At 42.9% G+C, this 12,675-nt stretch overlaps 1 protein-coding gene across 1 annotated transcript in view; it reads left to right on the forward strand.

Annotated features, from left to right (window-relative positions):
* Positions 1 to 2,877: 2,877 nt before the first annotated feature.
* The window catches only part of CACNG3 (calcium channel, voltage-dependent, gamma subunit 3), a 109,807-nt gene continuing 100,009 nt past the window's right edge, over positions 2,878 to 12,675 (forward strand). Inside the window, exon 1 of the mRNA XM_011958261.1 lies at positions 2,878 to 4,362. Within this exon, the coding sequence (XP_011813651.1) occupies positions 4,152 to 4,362 (211 nt within the window). The 5' untranslated portion in view covers positions 2,878 to 4,151. The remainder of the gene's footprint in view (positions 4,363 to 12,675) is intronic.

Raw genomic sequence — 12,675 nt, forward strand, 5'->3', positions numbered from 1 at the left:
CATAAGAACTCAAAATCTAGCTTCTATTTTGAGGATCAAAGAATAGATGAAGCAAAACAATTTTTCAACTAAAAATATGAAAAGAGGCAGAGATGACAAATTAAGTTCCTTGTGGTTGTAGCACTGAGTTTTTTTTTTTTTTTTTTTTTTTGCTGGTTCCTGCTCCCTGCTGAGGCCTGATTGAACCTCTGCCCTATGGTTCTTTGAAACATCGTCATATTCTTGTACCAAATTCTCCATTTTCTTAAGCTAGCTCTGGTAAGTTTTTGCCATTTACAGTCAAAGTGAATTCACTAATAAAATATTCCCAACTGCATAATCTGCTCCCTGGAGGATGAGAATCATATCTTTGTATTCTCCAAGGTGCTGAGCACATAGTGGAATGCCTTGCACATAGTAGGCACTCGAGAAGCATTTGCTGAATTGAAGCAGCTGTCAGTACTCCTTCCTAAATGACACAACCATTCTTACAGGGGTCACTGACCCCTCCAGATGTATGAGAAGATGGACAGGGAAAAGCATAAATAGATACACCGTGCCAACTGCTTCACTAGCTGACATCCCAGTGGAAGAAAACACAAGTCTTAATAAGAGAATCAGACATCAGTTGCAAGATGTCTGAATGTCTCCTAGTCTTCTGCCAGATACGTGGGATCAGAGAGGGCTATTAGCAAACAGGAGTCTAGCTCCAACTCGCCCTGGAGAGAGCTCTGAATCTCTTGGGTCCCTCGTTGGTCTGTTGAAAGAGCCCTCTAGTGGTAAAAATGAGGAACGATCGCTAGCCTTACAAGCAGTATTTACGCACCCAGGTCCACACACCTACACATTCAATTGAATGAAAGGATGAGGTCACCCCCTAGTAAGTTGGGAGGCATGGTAGGGAACTAACTGCGGTCTCCCTGCCTCCACACTCCCACTCCGTTCAGTTGTTCTGACTTGCTCCACATGCAGGTTCGGGACTTCCCACAGTGATCAGGTTGGCCCTGGACAACAATCCCAAAGAATGAGCCTGCCTCACCCCGTCAGAGGCTCCAGACAAAGCTCCAGTTTAATCACATGTATCCCTTTCCCTTATTCAGCAAAACTGGGCGCATAATTGTTACCTTCATCTACCTGAGCTCCTAATCCTTTCCCCCCAACTATCCTTCTGCTAGGCCCCTGGGCACCATATTCTGCCTGTCTGGGCTTCTGTTGCAGCGCTAAGTGAGTCGAGATGAAGATGCTGTTGTTTCACTGTGGGTCTGGTAAATGGAGTGATTGGGGCATACGGTCCCTTAGCCCAAAGCTCACTCATCTTTCATCAACATGGTCCTTCTTTGAAAGAAGACCTTTCTCACTTCTGTCAGAGCAAGAGAAGAATCAAACAGATCCTGAAATGACTGCCTTGATCATTATTAATTATTTCATCTTATTTAACTTTCTGAGAGTGGGGAGGGAAATTTTTGCTATCTGAATTAACCCCTCCCAAGAAATACCAACCTCACCTCCATGTTACATATGGCTTTCCCTTAAAAAAAAAAAAAAAAGGTAACAATAATCAAGGCAGGATAGTTTTTAAGATGCAAATTTTCATTTCAGGAAAGAAAATGGCACTAACTTGTAGGAGCCCTTGTATATCCTCTCCCTACTATCTTCTGTCATTCTTCTGGAGTACAGCTGTAGTCCTGGCCCCAAGTTAATCCATTCCATTGTGGATTATGTGGCAAGCTTTCAGTATTTCTACCTCCTGTCCATAAATCAGTGTTTGTGAACCACTACACATGCATATGCAACTAAATGCATGTAGGTATACACACCTACGTATTCAAATCTATACTTTACCTACACATACCTATGCATAGCAAAAATGCCATGCATTTGCAGCAAATATGTTCACATGGTCCTAACACTGCCTGCAGGTACAAACATACATTTACATACTTGTTTTACTTCTATGACAAATTCACAGGCATTCAGAATTTATAGCTAAACTGAACACAGCACAGGTGAGCATTCAAACACAATCATTCCACAGCTATATATTCAAACTTCCTCATGCACATGCGTATTTATCTAACATCAAGAATAAAGTCTTCAATCGTAACACCAAAATAAGAGTAGCAAAGTCACCAAGAAGTTGTGAGCTGCATTTGCGAACCCTTCAATATATTGCTGCTACTCAGTCACTTGAATAGAAGCTCCCAGGCAGCCAGAGATGGCACCAGGGGAGTATGTGTGTCTGCGATTACCTCCCGTTATATTACTGTCCAGCTAAATAACATTCAAACATGACAGCTGGTTGTGGACACATCTCAGGAACTGTGGAAACAACCCAAGCAGCCTCATTTCTAAATTCCTGACCTCTGGATATCAGTCCCAGTATGCCATGAGAAAAAAATAATAATAAGGGCATTTCTGTGGGCTGTTTCTAGTCAACTCGGTGTGTGCCCATGCATATGCCAGAATACATAGTAATAAAAAGCTGGTTAAATGCTGGACCTTTGCAATACTGGCTATTTCCAAGGAAGAGAGCTTTCAGGTGTGCAATGCCATTTGCACTTTGGACTAACAAGCAAAGCAGACCTAACTTCACCTGCTTCATGGTCTGACTTAGATAACAATGTTAACAAATGAATATCTCAGAGACCTTTGAACAAAATCTGACATTTTCAGTGACTCTCCCACCATGAATCCATCACTCCCTTAAATGTAGATGTGTTAAAAATGTATAAAAGGCGTATTCAAAGACCAAAATCTTATAGTCTTTTGCCCAGGGTCTCTAATATGTGCATTACAGAGTCTATATACTTTTAGCTCCTTCCATCTTTTAGGAATACATGATCATATATATATGAACAGTTCCGGGTCTGATCTGAGCAGGTTGTCTCCGGTGTAAACCAGAGCTCCAGAGAAACGAGGGTAGACATATTGGTTTGTTTGCTGGGGAACCAAATTGAGACAGACTCTACACAGATGTGATAGTGACAACACTTTTTGCCCGCCTAAGTGAGCCATAGAGTCGTCCCCAGAGCTGCCGGTGCCTTTAAGAAGACTCGGTCTTACGGGTCTTCTTTTTCCCCAGTGGGCTCCAGTGGTGCCCGCAGCAAAAGGCAAACTTGCCTGGCTCATGGGGTGGGAGGGAGGATTGAAGAATGCCGCGTTGGGTGGGTGCTGAGAGAGCGCCAGAGTGCGCTACGGGCTTCGCTCCCCTTCCCCTTTCCTTAACGCTTCCCAGAGCGGAGGAACCGGTTCGTGCTGCAGCGCCCAGGAGCCGGGGCGCGGACTGTCCTCGTCTCCCGAAACTTTGGGCTGAGAGTGGGCTTGACTGGGCAGGGCCAAGCCGACTGATTGACCCGGGGGAGGGCGGGTGAGGGAAGAAAGACCCTTAGCACCTCGGGTTTCTAGCTCAGGCGGCGGTGTGCAGCTGCAGGAGGGAGCTGTCCCTTCAGCATCACGGACCTTAAAGCCTGGGCGTTAGAACGGCGGAGGCGGGGCAACCGGCGAGGAGCTGTCCCTTCAGCACCACGGACCTTGGCGCCCCCGGGGAAACCAGCCGGCCCCCGCCCCAGGACTCTGTCTTTTCTCCAGTTTGAGCGGGGGTGTCGGGAGCAGGCGGAGAGCTTTCCTGCGAGGCTGTGGAAGCAGTGAACACTCTTCTCAGCGGCTCGCCTCCCAGCAGTGCTATTTTTTGCCATCCGCCCTCACCCCCAGCACACGCGCTCGCACACACACGCACGCACGCACACACACACACACTCACACAGAGACCTCTCTGGGTTTCTTTGCCTTGAGTCTCCCGGGGCTGTGAGAAGCCAGGCGCATCTCAAACCGAGCTGGCAGCTCCAGGCTCCGGAGCCATGCCCTGCACGGATCCTCGTCTTTACCAAGCTCCTGAGGAATGAAAGGAACCCAGGTACCCTCAGAAGGCAGCAGTGATGCGGACCAACCCCCAGGAGCCTGCACCCTTCCGAGGGCCATAGGCGACCCAGGGAACTGGAGAGAGCTCCAGACAGGAAATCCCAGCTTTCCCAAAGTCCCTGTGGATGCTGACAAAAGGAGACCTGAATTTTTGGAAGAGCCTGTGCTAGGTTACCCGGCTGCAGAGTGATTTTCCCCTCCGGCACTGACTCTCCCCCTCCAACCCCCAGCCGTCCAGAGTACCATGAAGAATTATGAGGATGTGTGACAGAGGTATCCAGATGTTGATCACCACTGTGGGAGCCTTTGCAGCTTTTAGTTTAATGACCATTGCAGTGGGCACGGACTACTGGTTATATTCCAGAGGTGTGTGCAGGACTAAATCTACAAGTGATAATGAAACCAGCAGGAAGAATGAAGAAGTAATGACCCATTCGGGGCTGTGGAGGACGTGCTGCCTAGAAGGTATTTACAATTTCCTCTCAATGGCTCTGAATAATCCAGTTCTGATATTTTGGTGGGTGTTTGGAGGAGATGGAAGTGGTAATGAGGAGAGAAGAGTAGTTCAAATTATTGCTGAGAATGTGCAGGTGCCCAGACTCTGTTAACAGCAAGACTGACGCCATGTGGGCCAAAGGGGTTGGGTCTTGTTGATTGTTTTTAGTATAAGCTTCATAAGATGAGATTTTGTCACACTCTAGGCAGCTTCTGCAGTTTAGAAAAGTCTTCAAATCCAAAATCCCTAGGCATATTGTCAATTGCTTGGATCTCTGGCTTGAGATGGGGTCTTTAACTCTGCTTAAATTGGATTTTGAAGGGAGGGGGAGGGAAGGGAGGAGAAGGGACAAGAGGAAGGAAGTGAGGAGAGAGAGAGAGGGAGAGGGAGAGACAGAGAGAGAGAGAGAGAAAGAGAGAGAGAGATCCTGACCTGGTCTGGCACATTCTGAGCTATTTCCTTATTTCTCAACATAGACTTATCAGTTTCTCCTGAGTTTGCTGTAACTAGATATTGTCATGAACTTCCACTGCCAATCAGTAACAGGGTAACATATGTAAACCCCTACTCCCACCCACAGCCTATGCACACATTTTAAGAAAAAAAATCCTTATTGATACATGTTTTATTAGTTTGCATCACAACAAAACTGAAGTCTTGGTATTTTGTATCCACCTGTCTTCATTCCTAAATCATTCCCAAACTCAAAACAAGGTATTTCCATGACATTTACAAAAGACTGATTCCCCAAGAATAGCAGTTCATCACTTCTAGTTCTAAAAATTAGGAGAGTAGTTCTAAATTATAATGAGGAAGACAGAACAATTTAAAAATGTAAAGCCCTTTTGTAGCCTACCACACTATTAAACTTGCTTTCGCCACACCAGAAGTCACTCTCAGCACTAGTAGGCAATGCTTGGATATCATTGGGAGTAAATAGAAAGATAAGAAAGAAAATCAAAGCTCTTTGGAGCCTACATGCCTAAGGGAAGTCACTGGATTAGAGGGGCAGTAGGGGTTTTCTTAGGCTTCTGAGAAATCTGTGAAGCTTGTCACTGTTGTGGGCAAGGAAGTCTGGGTTTCCTGTATGGTCCCCTCCCCTGCTTGCCATTGGTTCTTCACACTGCATTTCCACTGGCTGGCATTTGTCAGGGCTTCTTGAGAACTTGCATTTATGTAAATCGCTTAGGAAATCATGCTATGACATCACTCGCCAGTGTAATATTGCATCATTATCTGGCCTTCTTCCCATGTCCTGACACTTTGAGCAACTGCTCTCCTGACTGTAGCGCTACTACAATTGATTCTGTTTCTAAAACAAATTTGCAACTGGTGGGAAGCCCATGTAGGAAAGGGCCACCTTTAATGCAGCAAGGATCATGTGAAGTCAGAAGACCTGGGTAATGCTGCAAAGTATCGCTGTGACCTTGGCTAAGACATTTACCCTCTCCAACTCTCAGTTTATTCATCTGGGAAATGATACGTTTGGATTAGGTGGTCTTGAATTAACACCATCTAAAGCTTATACTGTATTCAATGCACTGACAGAAATTCTAAATAATTATTTCCTAAACAATGACAAAAGTCAGATATTTGTGAGCATTTGTGATTGTGTATGGTGAAGTCATTTACCTCAGGGAAATTCCATATTTTCCCTTCCTTATATCGACTATAAGGAATTGAATTATCTTTTGTAAAACTGATTTGGTGGATGTTGCAATATCTACACGGTTCTAGAGATGGCATAAAAATTCTAAGGTTCCTCCAAGCCAAAAATGGCACATATGTGTACTGTGCTTTAGCCATTTCCAATTCTTCTGCCTCTGGGAATCAAACCTGAGAATGCACAATTAAAAATGAAGTTTGACTTTGCTCATTATGATCTATGAAAAAATATATATATCTATAAGAGCAGAGGTAGGACTTAAAATTTCTGAACCCTTGCTAAGAATTTCTCAACTGATGGTTTCTCTTTTTTCCAACATCATGTCCTACACCCACAGTTTGTACAAGGAATTAAAACCCCACCCAGGCATTCTGTAGGCTTAGCGGGAGAAGTGAGAAACTGAATCAAGAAGAAATTGGATGAATTGAAGACATATCCTTGGGCAGGTGAATTCTATCGAGAAACTGTGTTGCAGTCCCCATACAACTTGGCCTGACTTTTTTTGTTGTTGTTCACTTTTTTGAAGTATTAAATACAGTAAGATGCACAAATCACAGTGGATCACAATAAAATATTAGCTATGGCTGTGGCTGCACCCATGTAATTAACACCTAGATGGGTCCTGGCTGAAATTTGAAGACAAGATTTGTTGCAATGTACTAAACACATCAAGTGTTTGAGGAATTTGCAGAAGCCTCTGATTTCTGCATGGGAAGACACATGCAGTTGGTAGCATCCATTCCAGGCATTTCCGTCCTCTGGTAGAATGAAGATGGACAGTCCTTTCCCATTCAGTATTTCTTACCTACCCCTGAGCCTCAACATCCTCATTTTCTGGTGCTTTAAGTGTCAAGGGAAAACTGGGAGGTTTTTGTAACTCCATTTTCTTAGAGGTCAAATTTAAAAAGTTCATTCTTCTGTACTTTTATAAGAGCCATGAAACAATGTGATTATTTTATCCAAAGGAAGAGAACGCCAAGGAGAACATGACAGATGTCTGCAAATATCTGAAGGGCTGTCATATGAAAGAGAGATTTGAAATGTTCTGTGTGGTCTCAAAAAGATAGAAGTATGAGCTAGAGGAAAATAGGTTTTACCTCAATATAAATAACTATCCAATGTGGAATGGGAAGCTTTGGGAGGCGATGGGTCTTCCAACACCAAAGATATTCAAGTATAAGCAAACTACATCAATTGTTTCCCAACTTGGCTGGTCATCAGATTCTCATGAGGAACTTTAAAAAATTAGATTATCAGGGGCTCCATAACTAGATTCCGTGCTTCCATAGGTCTGAGGTATACCACGAAAATCTGAGTTTTCTAAAGGTGCTCCAAGCAATTATGATGTTAAAGCCCACAGGTGTTGATATTTGCACTGGGCCTGAGGATGACTACCTGTTATAAGGATGATCACGTCACTCAAGGAGGAGAAGGATGTTTCCAGTTTTCATTTCTGTAGCTAGGTTATATCCTTCTCCTCCTTGACTGACATGATCAGCCAAACCAAGTTTACTTTGTAACTGAATTTGGCCCATGGGCTGTCAGTTTTGAGCCTTGTAAATTACCTAAATGGCATTTTTCATCCAAATTTCTGATATTTTTATATTTGACTCCTGAATTACTCTTTAGTAGTCAATAATCGCTTTTTCAACCCTCAAAAAAATACCTAAGAAAAGATAAGCTACCCTGCCAGAATGTTCGTTACGTTTAGCACTTAATATGTGCTCACACTGTTCTAAGAATTTTGAAAAATTAACTCTTTCATCTTCAAAGAAGCTCAGTGGTGCAGATACTATTATTACCCTCATTTTACAGATGAGGAAACTGAGCCCTGGGGAATTTACATAACTTGCCCAAGGTCACACACCTAAACTCAGCAGGCAATACTTAACCTTAGTCATGCTGCCTTTCTGAGTATTTGCTAGAAAACATTAATTCATGCTTTGGTGGGTAGCCTGCTACTGGTACAAGCACTAACTTGTGAAAATGCCCAGGCACATGGGTTTTTCCATTCAGAAGTTTCAGATTTCAGAACACTCAGTGTGCCTGTGCAGCATCGGCAGGGACGCAGGAGCCACCAGACACACACAAACTCAGAGGCAGCAAAGGACACGCTTTGCAGGGAGAGACAATTGACCTGTGTAGAGACACCCACACTGGGAAACCAACACGAACAACTGACTCATTATCTGGAAAGCGCGGGAGGCATTCACAAAGTGGAGCCCTAACCTGCTGCATGTGTTCAATAGTGACCTGTGAATTTGAATGAGAACATGTTCAATATGTGACTCCCTCATTAGGAAAACCTCGTGAAGTCCTGGAGACAATCAAAGCAATATATTCAGATAGCAGAAAGACCACCAGACTAGTAGTGAGGAACCCTAAGTGTTCATCCCATTTCCATTCCTAATAGTTATGTGAATTGTGAATGTTATTTTCCCTCTTTGGACTTTAGTTTACCCAATTCTAAAATGAGAACTTCAGATAACATTAGAGAGTAACAAATCCAAATGTTTGTGTAGATGAGGCAGCTAATGTAAAGTATGAAACAAGCATTTCCCAATCCTCTTAGCTCAATTCTAAGCAGGTTTGGAGGTGGGTAACAGTAGATTTGAGAAGATGTATGGTTACTGAAACTTGGTCTCAGTATGGGGCAATAGGGAGTGGTGAGGACTGTGGCAAACTGGAAAGCACAAGCCCCATCTGAAGGATGACTACTACTTGGCTTGAGTTGACGTTTACTTTAGAGAAATGACACCACGTGTGGCCCAATATTCCAAGTAAAGAAAAGCCAGATGCAAAATCTCGATTTTTAAAATGCAGGCAACTCTTTCAACTTCTTAAGAATACAATACTAGCCAAACCAAATTTACCTTGTAGCTGAATTTGGCCCCTGGGCTGCCAGTTTTCAGCCTTGTAAATTACCTAAATGACACTTTTAACATAAATTTCTGATGTTTTTATATTTTATTCCTGAATTTTATTAGTCAATAATCACTTTTTCAATTCATTAAAAAAATACTAAGAAAAGAAAGACTACTTATTTAGGATTTTAAAACAGGGAACTTAAAGTTATGACAAAGAGGTACAATAACTGATATTTCTGCTACAGATGCACCAGGATGACATCAAACATCTGGCTGGAAAACTGGGGGAAAAAATTAGCCAGTCATTAGAAGTTCTCCCATATTTCCAAATCTCCAGATGGTTGACTTTTTCAGCCAGATGGGGTTCCAGCTTTATTTATGTGTTTGGAAACCTTCAGGGAAGCTGCAAAGATGTGGTTGAGGATGGAGGTGAGGAAGAGACATAACATTTATTAAGTATTCTCTGTGTGCCAAGCCCTGTGCTAGGTGCTTTTGTACATGTTAGTTCATACTTTTCATATCTCCTGTCTTCCCCCAAGTAGAATATAGAATCTGTAAGGACAGGGATTCTTGTCTGTTGGGGCACTGCTCTACCCCTAAAACTTAGAAACAGTACCCAGTCATCACTTCTGCACCTGCAGTCCTAGATTTAATGCTGCATCCTACCTTAGACATGGGTTCAGAATGTGCTGGAGTTCTCTTAACTCTCTTCCCTACTCCTGACCTTCTCCCAGTTCCTTTTACTGTATTCTTCCTCCTTGCCACTAAAGCCTGAAAGCCAGATGGAAGAGAGAAGTGGGCTGGCGTCTTAAGGCAGGATGGGTGTGAGTGACCCTGGCTGTGTTTGAGGGTTGAGTCAGGATTGGGCAGGTGGTAGAGGTCGGAGTATGAACATGACTAATAGTCATGGAACAATGTGTCCATAGTGCCATACTGGTTGTTAAAATGTTAAAATACTTTCCTATGTCTTGATAAACAACATCTGGCCCAAGTCTTCCACAAACTCCCCACCACCACTGCACCCACCCTAGGCCTTACTGGGGCCTCTCAGATCCATTAGGTGAAGGAGACCTGGCCCCACAGATGTCATTGTGACCTTGCTCTGGCCCTACAAAACCATTCATTCTGACTATCTGGTCTTGTGTCCCATTGGTTGTTAAATATTTTAAATCTCATTCCTAGTCTTATCATCATTGTTGAAAAGAAACTCACCCCTCTTCTTTCTTCCTTAAATCCAATCTTCTACCTGACTGTGGGATTCCACCTACCTTAGGAAATAGATGCCTTGAAAATACTCTCAGTTGTTTCATTCTCTGAAATTTTATCTTCTGGATTAGAATAAAGGCAAGTGACCTTCATTCCAAGGTTGGGTGACCAGCATAGGTTATTTGTATGGATAACTAGTGTGTGTCAAGAAAAAAATAAAACAAGAAATTAGGCAAAAAGATGACTGTGTTCTTTTAATGTTCACTTAGAGCACAGTGAAACAAGCTTACCCAAAGGTTCATCTGACCCTCTGGGGAAATGCAACTTTGATTGACTTAGCTTTTAGTACAGATTCAGGCCTGGTCGCTACATAGTTAGATATTTACTTGTAGCAAACTGAGAAAATGCACGTAATTTTTCGTTCAGTAGATGTGCATGTGATTTTCATTCATTAGAGGAGATAACCCCAAATGTTGTGGATTCATTCTCTCCTCTCTTGAATATTAATCAGTTTTATATTAATTTAGTGATCTTATTTCAAAATTTTTTTCACTGAAAAAAATAGAACATCCCCTTTGAACTAGTTTTGTCATTCTGCTGGCTTCCTCGTTGCTGAATTGAACAAAACTTGACATGAGCTCACTATGTATTTTAGGAGAATTATGTTTTTAATAACTTAAAATTTCTTTGACATATGGAGGCATCGCACAATGAAAACAATGTTTCTGAGCTTAAACAGAAGTGTAGAAAACCATAGGTTGTTTTAATTTTCTCCCATCTTATAACCCTGCCACAGCACACTTTTTCAACATAGGAACAAATAGGTCTTTACTAAGTTAATAAAAGACCACAGAGAATATGGGATATAGCAGGGGCTTTTGGAGCAGGTGAACCCGGGGGCTTATGTAGATCCTGTTGTTTACTGATTGTGAGACCATAAAAGTTGCCTACCCTCTGAGCATTAACTTACTTACCTGTGAAATGGGGAAATGAAAGTAGCAAGTGCCATCAACTGTTTCTGTTTTAGTTCTTGTGCTTCCTTCATTCCTTCTTACCTCTAAATAACATGTTGACCATTAGTTCTTGATTTATGCATTTCTACACAAGATCCATTTGCTAAGACAAACAATAAGTTAGCTTTCTTATACAATTTCTCTCCTTCCTCCCAATACTTTTAGTTCCTAAGTGAGGTACCCGTGGCTCCAAGAAGAATCATTCATAATGATTGGGCGCTGGATTGGCTGCTTATGTGCCCACATAGCAAGGGACTTGGAGGAAACACAGAGCTAAGAGGAGGCATGGGAGTGGAGCAGCCTGTTTGGAATGGTGAAGGTCTGTGTGTGGACTGGATCTGGCAGTGGGTAGCTGAGCTGCCGCCATTGTGTTCATATCTCACCTGAGAGAGCAGCCCATTAACCAAGAAAACCCTAACCCGGCTACACAATGTTTGTGAAGATGTTGCCCTATACGAGGCTGCCTGGCTGAGGGGTAGAGTAGGGGCTGAGTTAGCCCATTCTCCGCTCACCAAACCATGCACCTTGGTTCAGAACTGAGTCTATCCAGAGCGGGGAGGGTCTATAATAAATGTTCACAGGGTACTGTATGGGTCAACTACAGTCTCAGCAACATGGGGCTGTATGTTTTCAGTGGAAGGAGTCAGGCAGGATGGAAAAGACTAGACCAGAGTCAGAGATTCCACACCAGGAAAGGAAGTTGCAGTGGGAAGGTACCATAGGACCCTCCAATAACCAATGCATGTGACTCCGCAAGACAGTCAGCATGCAGATCCCTGCTACACAGAGTGCCTGGCCATTGATGTCAGCCAGAGAAGCAGTGGCAGCAAACAAGAAAGGTTTACAGCCTTGCCCGCCTAAGTGAAGTGGCATGTTGGCCTTTTCTTTCTTCCTGCTCTCTGCAGAAACATACATACAGAAGGTGCTAGAATCTAAAGGAGGAAGGAGCAGGGCTAGTGATTTGAATTCAACACGCAATTTGAAATGTTAAACAAACTGGAAGTTTTAATAACCAAAAGTGACTGGGAAGTTATGAAATCTGCCTAAACTGTCATTAAGGAAATGAAGGATTTGATATAACACAGTTGAAACCAAACTAAAACTGGTGCATGTTTATATCCCACTAAATTGAGACCCATCAATAAACATAAATAATGTCATCATGCTTTGTCTCAGAAATTTTAATAGTTGAAAACTCTGCAGGGCACGGTGGATCACATCTGTAATCCCCGAACTTTGAGAGGCCAAGGAGGGTGGATCACTTGAGCCCCAAAGTTTGAGACCAGTGTGGGCAACATAGTGAGACCCCCATCTCTACAAAAAATACAAAAAAGTTATCCAGGTATGCTGGCATGCTCTTGTAATCTCAGCTACTCAGGAAGCTGAAGTGGGAGGATCACTAGAGCCCAGGAGATCATGCCACTACACTCCAGCCTGGTGATAGAGTGAGACTCTGTGAAAGAAAAGAAAAGAAAAAGAAAGAAAGAAAGAAAGAAAGAAAGAAAGAAAGAAAGAAAGAAAGAAAGAAAG

This window comes from Colobus angolensis, unplaced genomic scaffold, assembly GCF_000951035.1.
Source record: "Colobus angolensis palliatus isolate OR3802 unplaced genomic scaffold, Cang.pa_1.0 Scaffold464, whole genome shotgun sequence".
NCBI classification, from domain to species: Eukaryota; Metazoa; Chordata; class Mammalia; order Primates; family Cercopithecidae; genus Colobus; species Colobus angolensis.